Raw genomic sequence first — 23,397 nt, 5'->3', positions numbered from 1 at the left:
AAGACGGTATGTTACTATTTGACAATAAGCAGAAGTATAGTTGAGACATTCAAGGAGAAGAGGAACTGTCAACAGACGACTTGTGAAACTGTTAACAGGAAGGAAGTCTCCCCACCCAGGGAGGGGAGAAACCGTTAGGCTTGCGGTAGATTATGGAGCATGTGGCAGAACATTGGGAGAGAGTTAGAGAAGAGGGGCATTTATAAAGTGTATGTTATAACCAAATGTGAGGTATAAAAGACTACGTGCAATGTATGATTTTCAGAACTCTGAAAAATCTCAGAACTCAGAACCTTTTGCAGAATTCTGAGACTTTGTCTAATTCTTCTATTAGCCAGGGCCTTACAACCTCTGGGGAATTGGTCAAAGCTTATAGTGATTATTATCATCATTGGGATTAGATATTCTCGTGACACCAATCCATAAGGATAGACTCACTGATTAGTCATTCAGTTTAGTCACCAATCCATAATGATAGGCTCACTGGTTAGTCATTCTGACATTTAGGGCACCATTCAATCAGATCAAGTTTTAACGAGAGAAATAATCTCAAACAACCTAAATAATGGTATAGATTACGTCAGACTAGTTGAGGTGTAGATTACACATAATTTAATTCATCAATTACATAATTACACAGCAACTGTTGTGGAAATTCAATCAGAAGGAAGAGGCTGCTGCAGATTCTTAAAACAATGTTTATTATAAGAATTACAATTCTGGAGGGGTTAACAATCACTCAGTGGTGAGGAGATAAGAGCCCCTGAACAGAGTTGGGTCTCAGGTTTAATAAAAAGCTCTTTGTCTACATAGCAGTCAGCAGAAGTGTGAAAGCATAAAAGGGTATATTGTGCACTCAAGCAGGACCAACAAGATTAGCTCAGAATAGGTGGAGTTTCTGTCTCCAGGTCATATTGCTGTTGCTATACAAAAGTAATCTTTCAGTTCTCCTACAATCAGCTGGAAGACAGGATGTAGCTGCACCCTCAGTGTCTGGAAGACAGGATGTAGCTGCTCCCTCGGTGTCTGGAAGACAGGATGTAGCTGCACCCTCGGTGTCTGGAAGACAGGATGTAGCTGCTCCCTCGGTGTCTGGAAGACAGGATGTAGCTGCACCCTCTGTGTCTGGAAGACAGGATGTAGCTGCACCCTCAGTGTCTGGAAGACAGGATGCAGCCTTATCACAAGGTTACACCCAATCGGCTGTTGGCCCAGAGGCCTACCTGTTGGCTTTAAACCCAGAGGCCTACCTGTTGGCTTTAAACCCAGAGGTCTACCTGTTGGCTGTAAGCCCAGAGGCCTACCTGTTGGCTTTAAACCCAGAGGTCTACCTGTTGGCTTTAAACCCAGAGGCCTACCTGTTGGCTTTAAACCCATAGCAGTATAGAACATAATCTTGTAATTGTGCACTGTACAACATATCAGGCTAATCAAGGTGTGGATTACAGCATTATATCAGGCTAATCAAGGTGTAGATTACAGCATTATATCAGGCTAATCAAGGAGTAGATTACAGCATTATATCAGGCTAATCAAGGTGTGGATTACAGCATTATATCAGGCTAATAAAGGTGTAGATTACAGCATTATATCAGGCTAATCAAGGAGTAGATTACAGCATTATATCAGGCTAATCAAGGAGTAGATTAGAGCATTATATCAGGCTAATAAAGGTGTAGATTACAGCATTATATCAGGCTAATAAAGGTGTATATTACAGCATTATATCAGGCTAATCAAGGTGTAGATTACAGCATTATATCAGGCTAATCAAGGTGTGGATTACAGCATTATATCAGGCTAATCAAGGAGTAGATTACAGCATTATATCAGGCTAATCAAGGTGTGGATTACAGCATTATATCAGGCTAATAAAGGTGTAGATTACAGCATTATATCAGGCTAATCAAGGAGTAGATTACAGCATTATATCAGGCTAATCAAGGAGTAGATTAGAGCATTATATCAGGCTAATAAAGGTGTAGATTACAGCATTATATCAGGCTAATAAAGGTGTATATTACAGCATTATATCAGGCTAATCAAGGTGTAGATTACAGCATTATATCAGGCTAATCAAGGTGTGGATTACAGCATTATATCAGGCTAATCAAGGTGTAGATTACAGCATTATATCAGGCTAATCAAGGTGTGGATTACAGCATTATATCAGGCTAATCAAGGTGTAGATTACAGCATTATATCAGGCTAATAAAGGTGTATATTACAGCATTATATCAGGCTAATCAAGGTGTAGATTACAGCATTATATCGGGCTATTTGAGGTGTAGATTACACCATTATCTCAGGCTAATCGAGGTTTGAATCTAAAAAGACTGCATGAGATTATGGTAATGTCCTCGACAGCTCCAATGTGGTTACGACTCGGACATCACCTGAATAAAAACATTGAAAACAATGAACCGACTATGCAGTTGTCGGTTGTGGCGGATTAAAGGCAGATTGAATCCAGCCCTAAATGACACGTGTTTGAGTTTGTAAACATGGCTGGATGGGATTCCTACTCCTCCATGCAGCCAATGTCCATGTTCATGATAGGTACAGTTCCACCTCAGACGTCGTCACAACACCAGCTATGCAGGTGTCGGCAAACGCCAAATCTCATTGAATTGAGCCCACAATCCAAAAGCAAAACGAAACAAGTGTTAATTTTGAAAGAACAGTAGATGGTAAATATCATGTTCCATACAGAGTTCGATTAGAACTTCACCTGCACCGTTTACTTCTTCAAATGTTTATAATTTTTTATAATTTAATCATTTGTATCCAACAGCAAGTTGTGATGTTGAGAAATATGTCCGTTCTCAGGGCTTGATTCAATCAGACCTGTGTCTGCACAGCGGTTGGCCACAACACTGAGTGAAAGCCTCTGTATTTTCAAGTGTGGTTTCAGTTGTGGGAATTGTCAATTGACAAACTAGAAGTGTTTCATGTTTCACAGGTTGTTACTGTGTGTCCTTGATGCTCATTCTATAAAATGTGTTCCATCATTTACAAAACTACATATTTGATCCAGGCATAAAAAAATTATCAGTGTGTGTTCACTTGAACATGGCCATTAGGCCTCGCTCCTGTGTGTGTGGTAATCTTTCTCTCAGGAGTGTATTCTCTTGTGCGAAACCAGGGTTCCTGAATTGGTGAATCTCTTCCCACACTCATCACAGCTGTAAGGCTTCTCTTCTGTATGTGTCCGCTGGTGTGATTGCAGACTGCTCCTTTTACTGAAACTCTTGTCACACTGATCACAGCTGTGAGGTTTCTCTCCGGTGTGAAAACCACGGCCTGAGTGAATTCCCGCAGTCGGTGCACGTGAATGGTTTCTCTCCCGTGTGTGTCATCTGGTGGTACTTCAGATGCTGAGGGGAGCTGAAGCTGGGTGCAGTGGTAGGGTGTCCCACTATGTTTGCGCTGAACGTGGCATCTCAGGTCCATTAAACACTTGAAGCTCTTGCCGCACTCTGCGCACATAGTGAGGTTTCTCTCCTGTGTGTCTCTGCTGGTGTCTTGTAAGGTGACTCTTCAAAGTGTAACTCTTGTCACACTCTGAGCAGCTGTATGGCCTCTCTCCTGTGTGGACTCTCTGGTGAATCTTTAAGTAATCAGATCTAGAGAAACTGAGTCCACAGGCTGTGCAGCAGTATGGCTTCTTTTGGAGTGAGTTTGCAAGTCACCTGACGTGACAAAACTCATCCCACACTGATCACAGTGGTGCGGCTTCTCTCCTGTGTGCCTTCTCTTGTGGACTTTAAAGGCGCTGGCCTGGGAAAAACTCTTCCCACAGTCAGGGAAAGGGCATTGGTATGGCCTCTCTCCTGTGTGTCTTCGATGGTGAATTCGCAAGGTTTCCATTGTGGCAAAGTTGTTCCCGCAGTCTGAGCAAGAGAACGGTTTCTCTCCCTTGTGACTACGCTCGTGTCCTTTGAGAGACTGTTGCCGAAGGAAGCTCTTGTCACAGTGGGAGCAGTGGTAAGGCTTCTCTCCAGTGTGTATACGCTGGTGTTTCTTCAATGCGTCTGGCGTTGTGCAGCTCGACTCACACTGAGAGCAGTGGTACATCTTCTCTGAATGTGTGAACTTGTGTAGTTTTAAAGCGCCAAGTCTTTGAAAGCTCTTCTTGCAGTCAGAGCAGTGATAGGGTTTCTCTCCTGTGTGTATTCTTCTGTGTGACCCAAGACTGGCTCTATGTGCAAACTTCTGCCCACATTCAGAGCACTCGTACGGTTTCTCTCCAGTGTGAATCCGCATGTGTCCTTCCAGTGCCCTGGCAGAGGAGAGACTAGCACCGCACTGGGAGCAGCAGTGAGGTTTATCTTCTGTGTGTCTGACCTCATGTTCTTTCAGAGATCTGTTGTTAGTGAAACTCAGCTCGCACTTAGAGCAGTGGTATGGCTTTTCTCCTGTGTGAATTTGCATGTGACTTTTCAGGTGATCGGACCGTCCAAATCTCCTCTGGCAAACATTGCAGCTGTGTCGTTTCTCGCCTGTGTGAATTATCTGGTGTTTGTACAGGGCTGAATTAGTGGCAAAGCTTAACTTACAGTGGGAGCAGTGGAAGGGTTTCTGTCCAGTGTGTGTACGCTTATGCTGCTCTAGAGAATGAGACGATCCTAGCTTCTTGCCACACTGTGGGCATTGGTATCCTTTCTCTCCAGTGTGCACTATGTTATGTAACCAGAGCCCACTCTTAACAGCAAACCTCTTCCCACACTCAGTACATTGGTGGGGCTTTTCTCCAGTATGTCTTAGCTGGTGACGTCTTAAAGAAGACAGAAATCTGAAGCTTTTCCCACAGTCAGTGCATTGGTAAGGTTTCTCCCCTGTGTGAATCCTCTGATGTATTCTGAGTAACTTAGAAGAGGAAAAGTTTCCCCCGCACTGCTCACAGTGGTGAGGCTTCTCTCCTGTGTGTATTCGTTTGTGTTCAGACAGTGCTGAGGCTTGTTTGAAACTCTTCCCACACTCAGAGCAGTGGAACGGTCTCTCTCCAGTGTGAATCCGCCGGTGAGCTTTTAAGCGTTGCGATGTAGCAAATCTCTTCCCGCAGTCAGAGCAACAGTGTGGTTTTTCGCCGGTGTGTTTTATTCTCTCGTGTATCCGTAAACCACTGCAGTCTTTAAATCTCTGCCCACATTCTGAGCACTGGTACGGTTTCTCTCCAGTGTGAATCCGCATGTGTCCTTCTAGTGCCCTGGCAGAGGAGAGGCTAGCTCCACACTGGGAGCAGCAGTGAGGTTTTTCTACTGAGTGTATGATCTGGTGTGACTTCAGATTGAATCTCTGATTGAATCTCTTCCCACATTGTTCACAGCTATAAGGTTTCTCTCCAGTATGAATTCTCTGGTGTTGTCTAAGGTTTGCTGAAGAGGTAAACCTCTTCCCACAGTCAGAGCAGCAGTGAGATTTCTTCCTTGAGGGTCTCTGCTGTTGTTTCTCTTGGTGTTCTGATCTTGAGAGACTTTTCTCTGCCTCCTCATTATCATGATGTTGTTTAGCCTCCCCAGATGACAAGCCCCTTCTACTGAGAGAGTGACGGTTAGGACTGTCCCCTGTGGAGCAAAGACAGACAGTTATGGTTCCTTCATATCGAAGCCAGATTTAGGCCCAGCTTTTCACACTCTAGTAACCGAATTTAAGCATTTAAAATCTTCAATGTAAAATCGTATTAAATCTTCAAATTGTCAATGTATCCAAGGGTGTAGTTGTAATGATTCTACATCCTTAAATATATTGTACTTAGTGGTAATTAATGCCATTCAGGGTGTGTCCCAAAATACATTTATATAGGAACATAAACCCACTTAGCTCCGGTGTTTTCCTGCAGTCGACCAGCCGCACAGACAACCTCTTCAGACCCAGCAGTAAGGTGTTACCAGGAGAGGTACGACCCAGGGACTCCGGGAGGGATAGGGGGGAGGAGGGTTGGAGGGAGAGTGTTTCCTGTTAACCCAAAAAGAGAGGAGGTGTGTTGTCATATTGGTACACTGAGGGTAAAACACAATGGTCTAAAGAGGGTAAAACAACTAAATAAATGGTTGAAAACAAGTCTTCAACAATTAAACCTTTGTCCAGAAAACTCGATTTCCTCTGAGTTGTTCCTGATGTCCCATTATAGTATAGTCTGCTGTTATCATTGTTAGTGTTAACCCATAAAATAAGAAAAAAATTGTTAATGAAATCTGAAAAGTACAATAATAAAAAAAGTATCATGGCCCCAAGACGGAGCAGCACCACCGTAGCCATGTACCAGTGAGACACTGGAGCAGGACCATGGTGGAGCCTGGCCGTGGCCCCAAGACGGAGCAGGACCATGGTGAGGCCTGGCCGTGGCCCCAAGACGGAGCAGGACCATCGTAGCCATGTACCAGTGAGACACTGGAGCCAGCCAATGGAGGAGGTCTGAGCCTTTTGGGTAAAACACTGGGGGAAATCCATTGTGAAAATTTGCAAAAATATCCACTTGGTAGCCTATGTTGCGTTATCATTGTTAGTGTTGCATTATGGGAACTTGGTAGCCTATGTTGCGTTATCATTGTTAGTGTTGCATTATGGGAACTTGGTAGCCTATGTTGCGTTATCATTGTTAGTGTTGCATTATGGGAACTTGGTAGCCTATGTTGCGTTATCATTGTTAGTGTTGCATTATGGGAACTTGGTAGCCTATGTTGTGTTATCATTGTTAGTGTTGCATAATGGGAACTTGGTAGCCTATGTTGTGTTATCATTGTTAGTGTTGCATTATGGGAACTTGGTAGCCTATGTTGTGTTATAATTGTTATTGTTGCATTATGGGAACTTGGTAGCCTATGTTGTGTTATCATTGTTAGTGTTGCATTATGGGAACTTGGTAGCCTATACTCAGAAATGGATGGGCATGAAATCCATCTGCTTTTCAGGGCCTGTTTAAATCCCCACTTTTCCCAGACCACGTGCTGCCAGAGTCTTTTCAGGGCCTGTTTAAATCCCCACTTTTCCCAGACCACGTGCTGCCAGAGTCTTTTCAGGGCCTGTTTAAATCCCCACTTTTCCCAGACCACGTGCTGCCAGAGTCTTTTCAGGACCTGTTTAAATCCCCACTTTTCCCAGACCACGTGCTGCCAGAGTCTTTTCAGGGCCTGTTTAAATCCCCACTTTTCCCAGACCACGTGCTGCCAGAGTCTTTTCAGGACCTGTTTAAATCCCCACTTTTCCCAGACCACGTGCTGCCAGAGTCTTTTCAGGGCCTGTTTAAATTCCCACTTTCCCAGACCACGTGCTGCCAGAGTCTTTTCAGGGCCTGTTTAAATCCCCACTTTCCCAGACCACGTGCTGCCAGAGTCTTTTCAGGGCCTGTTTAAATCCCCACTTTTCCCAGACCACGTGCTGCCAGAGTCTTTTCAGGGCCTGTTTAAATCCCCACTTTTCCCAGACCACGTGCTGCCAGAGTCTTTTCAGGGCCTGTTTAAATCCCCACTTTTCCCAGACCACGTGCTGCCAGAGTCTTTTCAGGGCCTGTTTAAATCCACACTTTTCCCAGACCACGTGCTGCCAGAGTCTTTTCAGGGCCTGTTTAAATCCCCACTTTTCCCAGACCACGTGCTGCCAGAGTCTTTTCAGGGCCTGTTTAAATCCCCACTTTTCCCAGACCACGTGCTGCCAGAGTCTTTTCAGGGCCTGTTTAAATCCCCACTTTTCCCAGACCACGTGCTGCCAGAGTCTTTTCAGGGCCTGTTTAAATCCCCACTTTTCCCAGACCACGTGCTGCCAGAGTCTTTTCAGGGCCTGTTTAAATCCCCACTTTTCCCAGACCACGTGCTGCCAGAGTCTTTTCAGGGCCTGTTTAAATCCCCACTTTTCCCAGACCACGTGCTGCCAGAGTCTTTTCAGGGCCTGTTTAAATCCCCACTTTTCCCAGACCACGTGCTGCCAGAGTCTTTTCAGGGCCTGTTTAAATCCCCACTTTTCCCAGACCACGTGCTGCCAGAGTCTTTTCAGGGCCTGTTTAAATCCCCACTTTTCCCAGACCACGTGCTGCCAGAGTCTTTTCAGGGCCTGTTTAAATCCCCACTTTTCCCAGACCACGTGCTGCCAGAGTCTTTTCAGGGCCTGTTTAAATCCCCACTTTTCCCAGACCACGTGCTGCCAGAGTCTTTTCAGGGCCTGTTTAAATCCCCACTTTTCCCAGACCACGTGCTGCCAGAGTCTTTTCAGGGCCTGTTTAAATCCCCACTTTTCCCAGACCACGTGCTGCCAGAGTCTTTTCAGGGCCTGTTTAAATCCCCACTTTTCCCAGACCACGTGCTGCCAGAGTCTTTTCAGGGCCTGTTTAAATCCCCACTTTTCCCAGACCACGTGCTGCCAGAGTCTTTTCAGGGCCTGTTTAAATCCCCACTTTTCCCAGACCACGTGCTGCCAGTCTTTTCAGGGCCTGTTTAAATCCCCACTTTTCCCAGACCACGTGCTGCCAGAGTCTTTTCAGGGCCTGTTTAAATCCCCACTTTTCCCAGACCACGTGCTGCCAGAGTCTTTTCAGGGCCTGTTTAAATCCCCACTTTTCCCAGACCACGTGCTGCCAGAGTCTTTTCAGGGCCTGTTTAAATCCCCACTTTTCCCAGACCACGTGCTGCCAGAGTCTTTTCAGGGCCTGTTTAAATCCCCACTTTTCCCAGACCACGTGCTGCCAGAGTCTTTTCAGGGCCTGTTTAAATCCCCACTTTTCCCAGACCACGTGCTGCCAGAGTCTTTTCAGGGCCTGTTTAAATCCCCACTTTTCCCAGACCACGTGCTGCCAGAGTCTTTTCAGGGCCTGTTTAAATCCCCACTTTTCCCAGACCACGTGCTGCCAGAGTCTTTTCAGGGCCTGTTTAAATCCCCACTTTTCCCAGACCACGTGCTGCCAGAGTCTTTTCAGGGCCTGTTTAAATCCCCACTTTTCCCAGACCACGTGCTGCCAGAGTCTTTTCAGGGCCTGTTTAAATCCCCACTTTTCCCAGACCACGTGCTGCCAGAGTCTTTTCAGGGCCTGTTTAAATCCCCACTTTTCCCAGACCACGTGCTGCCAGAGTCTTTTCAGGGCCTGTTTAAATCCCCACTTTTCCCAGACCACGTGCTGCCAGAGTCTTTTCAGGGACTGTTTAAATCCCCACTTTTCCCAGACCACGTGCTGCCAGAGTCTTTTCAGGGCCTGTTTAAATCAACCACTTTTCCCAGACCACGTGCTGCCAGAGTCTTTTCAGGGCCTGTTTAAATCAACCACTTTTACCAGACCACGTGCTGCCAGAGTCTTTTCAGGGCCTGTTTAAATCAACCACTTTTCCCAGACCACGTGCTGCCAGAGTCTTTTCAGGGCCTGTTTAAATCCCCACTTTTCCCAGACCACGTGCTGCCAGAGTCTTTTCAGGGCCTGTTTAAATCAACCACTTTTCCCAGACCACGTGCTGCCAGAGTCTTTTCAGGGCCTGTTTAAATCAACCACTTTTCCCAGACCACGTGCTGCCAGAGTCTTTTCAGGGCCTGTTTAAATCAACCACTTTTCCCAGACCACGTGCTGCCAGAGTCTTTTCAGGGCCTGTTTAAATCAACCACTTTTCCCAGACCACGTGCTGCCAGAGTCTTTTCAGGGCCTGTTTAAATCCCCACTTTTCCCAGACCACGTGCTGCCAGAGTCTTTTCAGGGCCTGTTTAAATCCCCACTTTTCCCAGACCAGGTGCTGCCAGAGTCTTTTCAGGGCCTGTTTAAATCCCCACTTTTCCCAGACCACGTGCTGCCAGAGTCTTTTCAGGGCCTGTTTAAATCCCCACTTTTCCCAGACCACGTGCTGCCAGAGTCTTTTCAGGGCCTGTTTAAATCCCCACTTTTCCCAGACCACGTGCTGCCAGAGTCTTTTCAGGGCCTGTTTAAATCCCCACTTTTCCCAGACCACGTGCTGCCAGAGTCTTTTCAGGGCCTGTTTAAATCCCCACTTTTCCCAGACCACGTGCTGCCAGAGTCTTTTCAGGGCCTGTTTAAATCCCCACTTTTCCCAGACCACGTGCTGCCAGAGTCTTTTCAGGGCCTGTTTAAATCCCCACTTTTCCCAGACCACGTGCTGCCAGAGTCTTTTCAGGGCCTGTTTAAATCCCCACTTTTCCCAGACCACGTGCTGCCAGAGTCTTTTCAGGGCCTGTTTAAATCCCCACTTTTCCCAGACCACGTGCTGCCAGAGTCTTTTCAGGGCCTGTTTAAATCCCCACTTTTCCCAGACCACGTGCTGCCAGAGTCTTTTCAGGGCCTGTTTAAATCCCCACTTTTCCCAGACCACGTGCTGCCAGAGTCTTTTCAGGGCCTGTTTAAATCCCCACTTTTCCCAGACCACGTGCTGCCAGAGTCTTTTCAGGGCCTGTTTAAATCCCCACTTTTCCCAGACCACGTGCTGCCAGAGTCTTTTCAGGGCCTGTTTAAATCCCCACTTTTCCCAGACCACGTGCTGCCAGAGTCTTTTCAGGGCCTGTTTAAATCCCCACTTTTCCCAGACCACGTGCTGCCAGAGTCTTTTCAGGGACTGTTTAAATCCCCACTTTTCCCAGACCACGTGCTGCCAGAGTCTTTTCAGGGCCTGTTTAAATCAACCACTTTTCCCAGACCACGTGCTGCCAGAGTCTTTTCAGGGCCTGTTTAAATCCCCACTTTTCCCAGACCACGTGCTGCCAGAGTCTTTTCAGGGCCTGTTTAAATCCCCACTTTTCCCAGACCACGTGCTGCCAGAGTCTTTTCAGGGCCTGTTTAAATCCCCACTTTTCCCAGACCACGTGCTGCCAGAGTCTTTTCAGGGCCTGTTTAAATCCCCACTTTTCCCAGACCACGTGCTGCCAGAGTCTTTTCAGGGCCTGTTTAAATCCCCACTTTTCCCAGACCACGTGCTGCCAGAGTCTTTTCAGGGCCTGTTTAAATCCCCACTTTTCCCAGACCACGTGCTGCCAGAGTCTTTTCAGAGCCTGTTTAAATCCCCACTTTTCCCAGACCACGTGCTGCCAGAGTCTGGAGGCCACCAGTTATTTAATATAATCAAATCATTCCAATCTCCTTTAAAAAAGTAAATGGGTAGTTGACCAAAAAAATAATATATAATAATATATATATATATATATATATATATATATATATATATATAATATATTTATGTTTGAGATTCTTCAAAGTAGCCACCCTTTGCCTTGATCATAGCTTTGCACACACTTGGCATTCTCTCAACCAGCTTCATCATGTAGTCACCTGGAATGCATTTCAATTAACAGGTTTGCCTTGTCAAAAGTACATTTTGTGGAATTTTTTTCTTTCTTAATGCATTTGAGCCAGTCAGCTGTGTTGTGACAAGGAAGGGGTTGGTAATACAGAAGATAGACCTATTTGGTAAAAGACCAAGTCCATATTATGGCAAGAACATCTCAAATAAGCAAAGAGAAATGACAGTCCATCATTACTTGAAGACATGAAGGTCAGTCAATATACGGAAAATTTCGCAAAAACCATCAAGCGCTATGGTGAACAATACTGGTATTCTCCAAATAATAACACCAGTGTTCCTGGTGTATCAGAATGTGGACACTTTCTTGGCAGCGTTGAGACAACGACCGGGGCGTTGGAAGTCATAATGTAACTTAATTTAGCGTTCCTGAATGCATCTGTCAATCCTACAGCGATGGTATGGAGTAATCATGAGTTATGAGCCGGTTTGCCCCAGTAGGAAGACTACTGTTAACACTGTGTTGGTTTGCCCCAGTAGGAAGACTACTGTTAACACTGTGTTGGTTTGCCCCAGTAGGAAGACTACTGTTAGCACTGTGTCAGTTTGCCCCAGTAGGAAGACTACTGTTAACACTGTGTCGGTTTGCCCCAGTAGGAAGACTACTGTTAACACTGTGTCGGTTTGCCTCAGTAGGAAGACTACTGTTAACACTGTGTCGGTTTGCCCCAGTAGGAAGACTACTGTCAACACAGTGTCGGTTTGCCCCAGTAGGAAGACTACTGTTAACACTGTGTCGCTTTGCCCCAGTAGGAAGACTACTGTTAACACTGTGTTGGTTTGCCCCAGTAGGAAGACTACTGTTAGCACTGTGTCAGTTTGCCCCAGTAGGAAGACTACTGTTAACACTGTGTCGGTTTGCCCCAGTAGGAAGACTACTGTTAACACTGTGTCGGTTTGCCCTAGTAGGAAGACTACTGTTAACACTGTGTCGGTTTGCCCCAGTAGGAAGACTACTGTTAACACTGTGTCGGTTTGCCCCAGTAGGAAGACTACTGTTAACACTGTGTCGGTTTGCCCCAGTAGGAAGACTACTGTTAACACTGTGTTGGTTTGCCCCAGTAGGAAGACTACTGTTAACACAGTAGTGTTATCAGTAGTTAACAGTAGTGTTATCAGTAGTTAACAGTAGTGTTATCTGCTCAGACCCCAACCAAGGAGCATCAAAAGTCGAGCTATAAATTCACAGACAACACAAAGATTCCTTGATGTCCTTCCAGATTCCCTCTGTCTACCCAAGGACGTCAGAGGACAAAAATCAGTTAACCACCTAACTGAGGAACTCAACTTAACCTTGCGCATTACCCTAGATGCAGTTGCACCCCTAAAAACTAAAAACATTTCTCATAAGAACCTAGCTCCCTGGTACACAGAAAATACCCGAGCTCTGAAGCAAGCTTCCAGAAAATTGGAACGGAAATGGCGCCACACCAAACTGGAAGTCTTCCGACTAACTTGGAAAGACAGTACCGTGCCGTATCGACGAGCCCTTACTGCTGCTCGATCATCCTATTTTTCTAAACTTAATTGAGGAAAATAAGAACAGTCCGAAATACAGCTGTAGTCAGAAGTCAAGGATCAAACATTAAACATTCAACTGATGTCTCTTCTGAGTTCTGCCCCCAACAACGAGCAGGCAGGATCTTATACACCTTATGGATCTTATACACCTTATGGATCTTATACACTTTATGGATCTTATACACCTTATGGATCTTATACACCTTATGGATCTTATACACCTTATGGATCTTATACACCTTATGGATCTTATACACCTTATGGTGAGATCTCCTTCTATGTCAAAACCTGCATTTGCAGGTTAAAAGAACAAGATATTCTTATTAACACAAAGGTTTCTGAGAATCTGTCTCGGCAGTATGCAAATCTGCCCTAGTTTCAGAGAAAAACAGACGTTGTCTCTCTGTGTCTGGCAATCACCCACAGTCCCTTTTCTCACCTTTTCGAGCAAACGCCGGGGTTGCTGGGGGTTTTGGCAGAGAGCAAAACACAGACAGAGATCTCAATACTCAGCTATACAGTGAGCATAAGTACAAAGGCACAAGTACAAATAAACAAATTAAAAACTAACCAGACTAATTATAGTATACTACAGTAGACCTAACTAACCAGACTAATTATAATATACTACAGTAGACCTATCCATTCAGACTAATTATAATATACTACAGTAGACCTATCCATTCAGACTAATTATAATATACTACAGTAGACCTATCCATTCAGACTAATTATAGTATACTACAGTAGTATTGCTCTCTATTAGGGAGGAAATGCAAAACTGACCAGAGATCAGCATCTATTCACCCTACACCTCTTCATCTGACCAGCTGTGTGTGCACGCGCTTGCATGTGTCTGGGTGTAACAGTAAAGACCAATAGTGAGTTTTGGGGAACAATAATCATGTTTTTTAGTTTCTCAAAATCATTGTCACGTAGTTAATAGTAAAAAAAACGGTCAAAATCGAAAAGTTACAATTCAACCGTGGCGAGAGCACCAGCCTCTGCCGTACAGACACATTGACACACTGTGATCCATTGGCGACTAAAGACATGAGAGCATAGAACATGGAGATAGCATATCGATGCAGCAGCAGCAGGAGGAATATAACTACCATCGTCAACTAAGTCAAATACATACGCATAAAAACCGGCAAATAAATCAGTAGAAAATATCCCGATGAAAATTCCGGTTCATTCAATTGACATTCCTCTCTCTACTCAGCCTGTCTGCCTCCCTTTCTATCGGTCTTGACTTGAGCTATTGCTAGTGAAGTGCAACATTGTATCAAAACGTCAGAGTCTAAAAGCCGTCACTAGCTAACTTGCAACATTGTATCAACTAGCCTATTCCTGGCCCTCAGAGTTTCCTGCGCCAGTGAGCTTGGGACAGACGGCGTTTTTTAAAATGACTTTTCCACTGGATATTTTGGATCATCAGATCATGATATTTTTGCTCTTTCACACCGAGGCTTGGTGATTGTGCAAAGCTGTCATCAAGGCAAAGGCTGGCGACTTGAAGAATCTCAAATATAAAATATTTAGTGGTTTGTTTTACTACATGATTCCATATGTGTAATTTCATAGTTTTGATGTTTCCATTATTCTACAATGTAACAAAGAAAAACCCTTAAATGAGAACTTTTGACCCGTAGTGTGTGTAGTGTAGTGTGAGTAGTGTAAGTAGTGTGTGTAGTGTGTAGTGTAGTGTGTGTAGTGTGTGTAGTGTGTGTAGTGTGTGTAGTGTAGTGTGTGTGTAGTGTGTGTAGTGTAGTGTGTGTAGTGTGTGAGTAGTGTGTGTAGTGTGAGTAGTGTGTGTAGTGTAGTGTGTGTAGTGTAGTGTGTGTAGTGTGTGTGTGTAGTGTGTGTGTGTAGTGTGTGTAGTGTGTGTAGTGTGTGAGTAGTGTGTGTAGTGTGAGTAGTGTGTGTAGTGTAGTGTGTGTAGTGTGTGTAGTGTAGTGTGTGAGTAGTGTGTGTAGTGTGTGTGTAGTGTGTGTAGTGTAGTGTGTGTAGTGTGTGTAGTGTGTGAGTAGTGTGTGTAGTGTGAGTAGTGTGTGTAGTGTAGTGTGTGTAGTGTAGTGTAGTGTGAGTAGTGTGTGAGTAGTGTGTGTAGTGTGAGTAGTGTGTGTAGTGTGTGTAGTGTAGTGTGTGTAGTGTGTGTAGTGTGTGTAGTGTGAGTAGTGTAGTGTGTGTAGTGTGTGTAGTGTGAGTAGTGTAGTGTGTGTAGTGTGTGTAGTGTGTGTAGTGTAGTGTGTGTAGTGTGTGTAGTGTGTGAGTAGTGTGTGTAGTGTGAGTAGTGTGTGTAGTGTGTGTAGTGTAGTGTGTGTAGTGTGTGTAGTGTGTGTAGTGTGAGTAGTGTAGTGTGTGTAGTGTGTGTAGTGTGAGTAGTGTAGTGTGTGTAGTGTGTGTAGTGTGTGTAGTGTAGTGTGTGTAGTGTGTGTAGTGTGTGTAGTGTAGTGTGAGTAGTGTGTGTAGTGTAGTGTAGTGTAGTGTAGTGTGTGTAGTGTAGTGTAGTGTGTGTAGTGTAGTGTAGTGTAGTGTAGTGTAGTGTGTGTAGTGTAGTGTAGTGTGTGTAGTGTAGTGTAGTGTAGTGTAGTGTGTGTAGTGTAGTGTAGTGTAGTGTAGTGTGTGTAGTGTAGTGTGTGTAGTGTAGTGTAGTGTGTGTAGTGTAGTGTGAGTAGTGTGTGTAGTGTAGTGTAGTGTAGTGTAGTGTAGTGTGTGAGTAGTGTGTGTAGTGTAGTGTGTGTAGTGTAGTGTAGTGTGTGTAGTGTAGTGTGAGTAGTGTGTGTAGTGTAGTGTAGTGTAGTGTAGTGTGTGTAGTGTAGTGTAGTGTGTGTAGTGTAGTGTAGTGTAGTGTAGTGTAGTGTGTGTAGTGTAGTGTAGTGTGTGTAGTGTAGTGTAGTGTAGTGTAGTGTGTGTAGTGTAGTGTAGTGTAGTGTAGTGTGTGTAGTGTAGTGTAGTGTGTGTAGTGTAGTGTAGTGTGTGTAGTGTAGTGTAGTGTAGTGTAGTGTGTGTAGTGTAGTGTAGTGTGTGTAGTGTAGTGTAGTGTAGTGTAGTGTGTGTAGTGTAGTGTAGTGTAGTGTAGTGTAGTGTAGTGTAGTGTGTGTAGTGTAGTGTAGTGTGTGTAGTGTAGTGTAGTGTAGTGTAGTGTGTGTAGTGTAGTGTAGTGTAGTGTAGTGTGTGTAGTGTAGTGTGTGTAGTGTAGTGTAGTGTAGTGTAGTGTGTGTAGTGTAGTGTAGTGTAGTGTGTGTAGTGTGTGTAGTGTAGTGTAGTGTAGTGTAGTGTGTGTAGTGTAGTGTAGTGTAGTGTAGTGTGTGTAGTGTAGTGTAGTGTGTGTAGTGTAGTGTGAGTAGTGTGTGTAGTGTAGTGTAGTGTAGTGTAGTGTGTGTAGTGTAGTGTAGTGTAGTGTGTGTAGTGTGTGTAGTGTAGTGTAGTGTAGTGTAGTGTGTGTAGTGTAGTGTAGTGTAGTGTAGTGTGTGTAGTGTAGTGTGTGTAGTGTAGTGTAGTGTAGTGTAGTGTGTGTAGTGTAGTGTGTGTAGTGTAGTGTAGTGTGTGTAGTGTAGTGTGAGTAGTGTGTGTAGTGTAGTGTAGTGTAGTGTAGTGTGTGTAGTGTAGTGTAGTGTAGTGTGTGTAGTGTGTGTAGTGTAGTGTAGTGTAGTGTAGTGTGTGTAGTGTAGTGTGTGTAGTGTAGTGTAGTGTAGTGTGTGTAGTGTGTGTAGTGTAGTGTAGTGTAGTGTAGTGTGTGTAGTGTAGTGTGTGTAGTGTAGTGTAGTGTGTGTAGTGTAGTGTGAGTAGTGTGTGTAGTGTAGTGTAGTGTAGTGTAGTGTAGTGTAGTGTGTGTAGTGTAGTGTGTGTAGTGTAGTGTAGTGTGTGTAGTGTGTGTAGTGTGTGTAGTGTGTGTAGTGTGTGTAGTGTAGTGTGTGAGTAGTGTGTGTAGTGTGTGTGTGTAGTGTGTGTAGTGTAGTGTGTGAGTAGTGTGTGTAGTGTAGTGTGTGAGTAGTGTGTGTAGTGTGTGTGTGTAGTGTGTGTAGTGTAGTGTGTGAGTAGTGTGTGTAGTGTAGTGTGTGTAGTGTGTGTAGTGTAGTGTGTGTAGTGTGTGAGTAGTGTGTGTAGTGTAGTGTGTGTAGTGTAGTGTGTGTAGTGTGTGTAGTGTGTGTAGTGTAGTGTGTAGTGTGTGTAGTGTAGTGTGTGTAGTGTAGTGTGTGTGTAGTGTGTGTAGTGTAGTGTGTGAGTAGTGTGTGTAGTGTGTGTGTGTGAGTAGTGTGTGTAGTGTAGTGTGTGTAGTGTAGTGTGTGTAGTGTAGTGTGTGTAGTGTGTGTAGTGTGTGTAGTGTAGTGTGTAGTGTGTGTAGTGTAGTGTGTGTAGTGTAGTGTGTGTGTAGTGTGTGTAGTGTAGTGTGTGAGTAGTGTGTGTAGTGTGTGTGTGTGTAGTGTGTGTAGTGTAGTGTGTGAGTAGTGTGTGTAGTGTGTGTGTGTAGTGTGTGTAGTGTAGTGTGTGAGTAGTGTGTGTAGTGTAGTGTGTGTAGTGTGTGTAGTGTAGTGTAGTGTGTGTAGTGTAGTGTGTGTGTAGTGTGTGTAGTGTAGTGTGTGAGTAGTGTGTGTAGTGTGTGTGTGTAGTGTGTGTAGTGTAGTGTGTGAGTAGTGTGTGTAGTGTAGTGTGTGTAGTGTGTGTAGTGTGTGTAGTGTGTGAGTAGTGTGTGTAGTGTAGTGTGTGTAGTGTAGTGTGTGTAGTGTGTGTAGTGTGTGTAGTGTAGTGTGTAGTGTGTGTAGTGTAGTGTGTGTAGTGTAGTGTGTGTAGTGTGTGAGTAGTGTGTGTAGTGTAGTGTGTGTAGTGTGTGTAGTGTAGTGTGTGTAGTGTGTGTAGTGTGTGTAGTGTAGTGTGTAGTGTGTGTAGTGTGTGAGTAGTGTGTGTAGTGTAGTGTGTGTAGTGTAGTGTGTGTAGTGTGTGTAGTGTAGTGTGTGTAGTGTGTGTAGTGTGTGTAGTGTAGTGTGTAGTGTGTGTAGTGTAGTGTGTGTAGTGTGTGTAGTGTGTGTAGTGTGTGTAGTGTAGTGTGTAGTGTGTGTAGTGTAGTGTGTGTAGTGTGTGTAGTGTAGTGTGTGTAGTGTGTGTAGTGTGTGAGTAGTGTGTGTAGTGTAGTGTGTGTAGTGTGTGTAGTGTGTGTAGTGTAGTGTGTGTAGTGTAGTGTGTGTAGTGTAGTGTAGTGTAGTGTAGTGTGTGTAGTGTAGTGTAGTGTGTGTAGTGTAGTGTGTGTAGTGTAGTGTAGTGTAGTGTAGTGTGTGTAGTGTAGTGTAGTGTGTGTAGTGTAGTGTGTGTAGTGTAGTGTAGTGTAGTGTAGTGTGTGTAGTGTAGTGCTGTGTAGTGTGTGTAGTGTAGTGTGTGTAGTGTAGTGTGTGTAGTGTAGTGTAGTGTAGTGTAGTGTGTGTAGTGTAGTGTAGTGTGTGTAGTGTAGTGTGTGTAGTGTAGTGTAGTGTAGTGTAGTGTGTGTAGTGTAGTGTAGTGTGTGTAGTGTAGTGTGTGTAGTGTAGTGTAGTGTAGTGTAGTGTGTGTAGTGTAGTGTGTGTAGTGTAGTGTAGTGTAGTGTAGTGTAGTGTGTGTAGTGTAGTGTAGTGTAGTGTAGTGTGTGTAGTGTAGTGTGTGTAGTGTAGTGTGTGTAGTGTGTGTAGTGTAGTGTGAGTAGTGTGTGTAGTGTAGTGTGTGTAGTGTGTGTAGTGTAGTGTGTGTAGTGTAGTGTGTGTAGTGTGTGTAGTGTAGTGTGTGTAGTGTAGTGTGTGTAGTGTGTGTAGTGTAGTGTGTGTAGTGTAGTGTGTGTAGTGTGTGTAGTGTAGTGTGTGTAGTGTAGTGTAGTGTAGTGTGTGTAGTGTAGTGTGTGTAGTGTGTGTAGTGTAGTGTGTGTAGTGTAGTGTGTGTAGTGTGTGTAGTGTAGTGTGTGTAGTGTAGTGTGTGTAGTGTGTGTAGTGTAGTGTGTGTAGTGTAGTGTAGTGTAGTGTGTGTAGTGTGAGTAGTGTGTGTAGTGTAGTGTGTGTAGTGTGTGTAGTGTAGTGTGTGTAGTGTGTGTAGTGTAGTGTGTGTAGTGTGTGTAGTGTAGTGTGTGTAGTGTGTGTAGTGTAGTGTGTGTAGTGTGTGTAGTGTAGTGTAGTGTGTGTAGTGTGTGAGTAGTGTGTGTAGTGTAGTGTAGTGTGTGTAGTGTAGTGTAGTGTGTGTGTGTAGTGTGTGTAGTGTAGTGTGTGTAGTGTAGTGTGTGTAGTGTGTGAGTAGTGTGTGTAGTGTAGTGTGTGTAGTGTAGTGTGTGTAGTGTGTGTAGTGTAGTGTGTGTAGTGTGTGTAGTGTAGTGTGTGTAGTGTGTGTAGTGTAGTGTGTGTAGTGTGTGTAGTGTAGTGTGTGTAGTGTGTGTAGTGTAGTGTGTGTAGTGTGTGTAGTGTAGTGTGTGTAGTGTAGTGTGTGTAGTGTAGTGTAGTGTAGTGTAGTGTGTGTAGTGTAGTGTGTGTAGTGTAGTGTGTGTAGTGTGTGTAGTGTAGTGTGTGTAGTGTATGTAGTGTAGTGTGTGTAGTGTAGTGTGTGTAGTGTAGTGTGTGTAGTGTGAGTAGTGTAGTGTGTGTAGTGTGTGTAGTGTAGTGTGTGTAGTGTGTGTAGTGTATGTAGTGTAGTGTGTGTAGTGTAGTGTGTGTGTAGTGTGTGTAGTGTGTGTGTAGTGTGTGTAGTGTGTAGTGTGAGTAGTGTGTGTAGTGTAGTGTGTGTGTAGTGTGAGTAGTGTAGTGTGTGTAGTGTAGTGTGTGTAGTGTAGTGTGTGTAGTGTGAGTAGTGTGTGTGTAACAGTATAATTTTAACCGTCCCCTCGCCCATACCCGGGCGCGAACTAGGGACCTTCTGCACACATCAACAGTCACCCTCGAAGCATCGTTACCCATCGCTCCACAAAAGCCGCGGCCCTTGCAGAGCAAGGGGAACTACTACTTCAAGGTCTCAGAGCAAGTGACGTCACTGATTGAAACGCTATTTAGCGCCCACGCTAACTAAGCTAGCCGTTTCACATCTGTTACATGTGTAGTGTGTGTAGTGTAGTGTTGTGTGTGTGTGTGTAGTGTGTGTAGTGTTGTGTGTGTGTAGTGTAGTGTGAGTAGTGTGTGTGTAGTGTGTGTAGTGTGAGTAGTGTGAGTAGTGTGTGTAGTGTACTACACTACCCGTCAAAACTTTAGCCTGTTACGCGCAGCCTACCTTCCCGCCCATATAAATAACTGGTCTTGGCAGTGGCCTAGTTCCGGCATCCGTTTGACTTTTGGAAAGTAAAGTGTGTTTAGTTTAGCCTGTTATTTATATATATTCACACACACTACCCTACCCGAACAGCTTCTCATTTAAGGGTTTTTCATTATTACATTGTAGAATAGTAGTAAAAACATCAGAACTATGAAATAACTCATATTGAATCATGTGGTAACCTAAAACGTGTTAAACAAACCACACAATATGTTATATCCGTTTGACTTTGATATATATATATATATATAGGCGGGAAGGTAGGCTGCGCATAACAGGCCTAACTAAACACACGTTACTTTCCGAAAGTCAAACGGATGCCAGGAACTAGGTCACTGCCAATACTAATTAGATTATATATATATATATATATATATATATATTAACTCACCTGATTCATTGTAAACACTTGTTTATTGTCGTTTGCAGAGTTCAGGAGAAGTGAACCAGGTGAGATGTTTATCTCTAGTCTGTTTAATTGTAGATTAAGGAGGTAACGGATGGTTAGATTTCAACATGTGATGCTCTGCCTGAAGTCATGAAAGAAAAGACTAGACTCCGCCTTCACATCCGTTCCACTGAAAACATTTCCTTCCCGTTACCATTCTGCTGGCAGCAGCTCATAAAATGGCCGCAGAAAAAAAGGCAGATATTTTTTTTTCAAAATAAGAGTCGTCCTGCAATGACAAGCGAAGTTGGTCGATTTTTGAAGCACTCTATTGCAGTACATCTGTGCACAGTATTGCAACCACATAGGAAGAAAAACATAAATAATTTGATGCATTTAAAAATATATTAATTTTATTACACTGAACACATATGAATGCAACATGTAAAGTATTGGTCCCATGTTTGATATGCAAGAAAAACGATTTCTTATTCCTCTAAGATTTTGTGCAGAAATTTGTTTCCATCCCTGTTAGTGAGCATCCATCCAGGTGTGGCATGTCAAAAAAGCTAATTAAACAACATGATCGTTACATAGGTGCACTTTGTGCTTGGGACAATAAAATGCATCTCTAAAATGTGCAGTTTTGTCACACAACACAATGCCACAGATGTCTCAAGTTTTGAGGGAGCGTGCAATTGGCATGCAGCCTACAGGAATGTCCACCAAGGGCAGAACTAGGCCACTGTCAAGACCAGTTATATATCGGACAAGGACAGAACTAGGCCACTGCCAAGACCAGTTATATATCGGACAAGGACAGAACTAGGCCACTGCCAAGACCAGTTATATATCGGACAAGGGCAGAACTAGGCCACTGCCAAGACCAGTTATATATCAGACCAGGGCAGAACTAGGCCACTGCCAAGACCAGTTATACAGTGGGGCAAAAAAGTATTTAGTCAGCCACCAATTGTGCAAGTTCTCCCACTTAAAAAAGATGAGAGGCCTGTAATTTTCATCATAGGTACACTTCAACTATGACAGACAAAATGAGAGAGAAAAAATCCAGAAAATCACATTGTAGGATTTTTAATGAATTTATTTGCAAATTATGGTGGAAAACAAGTATACTTATAATACTCCCATTTACCCCTGTATAAGGATGAGCTCCCATTTCCCCCTGTATAAGGATGAGCTCCCATTTCCCCGTGTATAAAGATGAGCTCCCATTTCCCCCTGTATAAGGATGAGCTCCCATTTCCCCCTGTATAAGGATGAGCTCCCATTTCCCCGTGTATAAAGATGAGCTCCCATTTCCCCCTGTATAAGGATGAGCTCCCATTTCCCCCTGTATAAGGATGAGCTCCCATTTCCCCCTGTAGATACGGATGAGCTCCCATTTCCCCCTGTATAAGGATGAGCTCCCATTTCCCCCTGTATAAGGATGAGCTCCCATTTCCCCCTGTATAAGGATGAGCTCCCATTGCCCCGTGTATAAAGATGAGCTCCCATTTCCCCCTGTATAAGGATGAGCTCCCATTTCCCCCTGTATAAGGATGAGCTCCCATTTCCCCCTGTAGATACGGATGAGCTCCCATTTCCCCCTGTATAAGGATGAGCTCCCATTTCCCCCTGTATAAGGATGAGCTCCCATTTCCCCCTGTATAAGGATGAGCTCCCATTGCCCCGTGTATAAAGATGAGCTCCCATTTCCCCCTGTATAAGGATGAGCTCCCATTTCCCCCTGTATAAGGATGAGCTCCCATTTCCCCCTGTATAAGGATGAGCTCCCATTTCCCCCTGTATAAGGATGAGCTCCCATTTCCCCCTGTATAAGGATGAGCTCCCATTTCCCCCTGTATAAGGATGAGCTCCCATTTCCCCCTGTAGATACGGATGAGCTCCCATTTCCTCCTGTATAAGGATGAGCTCCCATTTCCCCCTGTAGATACGGATGAGCTCCCATTTCCCCCTGTATAAGGATGAGCTCCCATTTCCCCCTGTAGATAAGGATGAGCTCCCATTTCCCCCTGTAGATAAGGATGAGCTCCCATTTCCCCCTGTAGATAAGGATGAGCTCCCATTTCCCCCTGTAGATACGGATGAGCTCCCATTTCCCCCTGTAGATAAGGATGAGCTCCCATTTCCCCCTGTATAAGGATGAGCTCCCATTTCCCCCTGTATAAGGATGAGCTCCCATTTCCCCCTGTATACGGATGAGCTCCCATTTCCTCCTGTATAAGGATGAGCTCCCATTTCCCCCTGTATACGGATGAGCTCCCATTTCCTCCTGTATAAGGATGAGCTCCCATTTCCTCCTGTATAAGGATGAGCTCCCATTTCCCCCTGTATAAGGATGAGCTCCCATTTCCCCCTGTATAAGGATGAGCTCCCATTTCCCCCTGTATAAGGATGAGCTCCCATTTCCTCCTGTATAAGGATGAGCTCCCATTTCCCCCTGTAGATACGGATGAGCTCCCATTTCCCCCTGTATAAGGATGAGCTCCCATTTCCCCCTGTATAAGGATGAGCTCCCATTTCCCCCTGTATAAGGATGAGCTCCCATTTCCCCCTGTATAAGGATGAGCTCCCATTTCCCCCTGTATAAGGATGAGCTTCAATTTCCCCCTGTATAAGGATGAGCTCCCATTTCCCCCTGTATAAGGATGAGCTCCCATTTCCCCCTGTATAAGGATGAGCTCCCATTACCCCCTGTAGATACGGATGAGCTCCCATTTCCCCATGTAGATACGGATGAGCTCCCATTACCCCCTGTAGATACGGATGAGCTCCCATTTCCCCCTGTAGATACGGATGAGCTCCCATTTCCCCCTGTATAAGGATGAGCTCCCATTTCCCCCTGTATAAGGATGAGCTCCCATTTCCCCCTGTAGATACGGATGAGCTCCCATTACCCCCTGTATAAGGATGAGCTCCCATTTCCCCCTGTAT

General features: G+C 44.6%; 1 protein-coding gene across 2 annotated transcripts; it reads right to left on the bottom strand.

The window, feature by feature from the left end:
• Positions 1 to 678: 678 nt before the first annotated feature.
• Positions 679 to 21,513, bottom strand: LOC110487309 (zinc finger protein 345). Of its 2 annotated transcripts, XR_005036746.1 has the most exons (4): positions 20,446 to 21,513; positions 5,820 to 5,958; positions 1,359 to 5,567; positions 679 to 1,277 (listed from the first exon to the last, which is right to left on the bottom strand). XR_005036746.1 is itself a non-coding variant. In XM_036948667.1 (3 exons), exons 1-3 carry the CDS (start codon positions 20,452 to 20,454, stop codon positions 3,613 to 3,615), a joined length of 2,103 nt encoding a protein of 700 aa, XP_036804562.1. In that variant the 5' UTR covers positions 20,455 to 21,513; the 3' UTR covers positions 679 to 3,612. The 2 variants fall into 2 exon arrangements, 1 of the variants encoding a protein (XP_036804562.1); XM_036948667.1 differs by having other exon boundaries at positions 679 to 5,567.
• Positions 21,514 to 23,397: the final 1,884 nt, after the last annotated feature.

This window comes from Oncorhynchus mykiss, chromosome 17 (assembly GCF_013265735.2).
Source record: "Oncorhynchus mykiss isolate Arlee chromosome 17, USDA_OmykA_1.1, whole genome shotgun sequence".
Taxonomy (NCBI): domain Eukaryota; kingdom Metazoa; phylum Chordata; class Actinopteri; order Salmoniformes; family Salmonidae; genus Oncorhynchus; species Oncorhynchus mykiss.
The sequence above is the reverse complement of the archived record's forward strand: the minus strand, read 5'-3'. Positions and strand labels throughout refer to the sequence as shown.

What these genes read in the sequence shown, in the direction of transcription:
- LOC110487309 (XM_036948667.1), bottom strand. An exon ending in CAGGAAAACACCGGAGCTAA is followed by an intron (nt 5,568 to 5,819) that starts GTGGGTTTATGT and finishes TTTGCTCCACAG; the next exon opens with GGGACAGTCCTAACCGTCAC.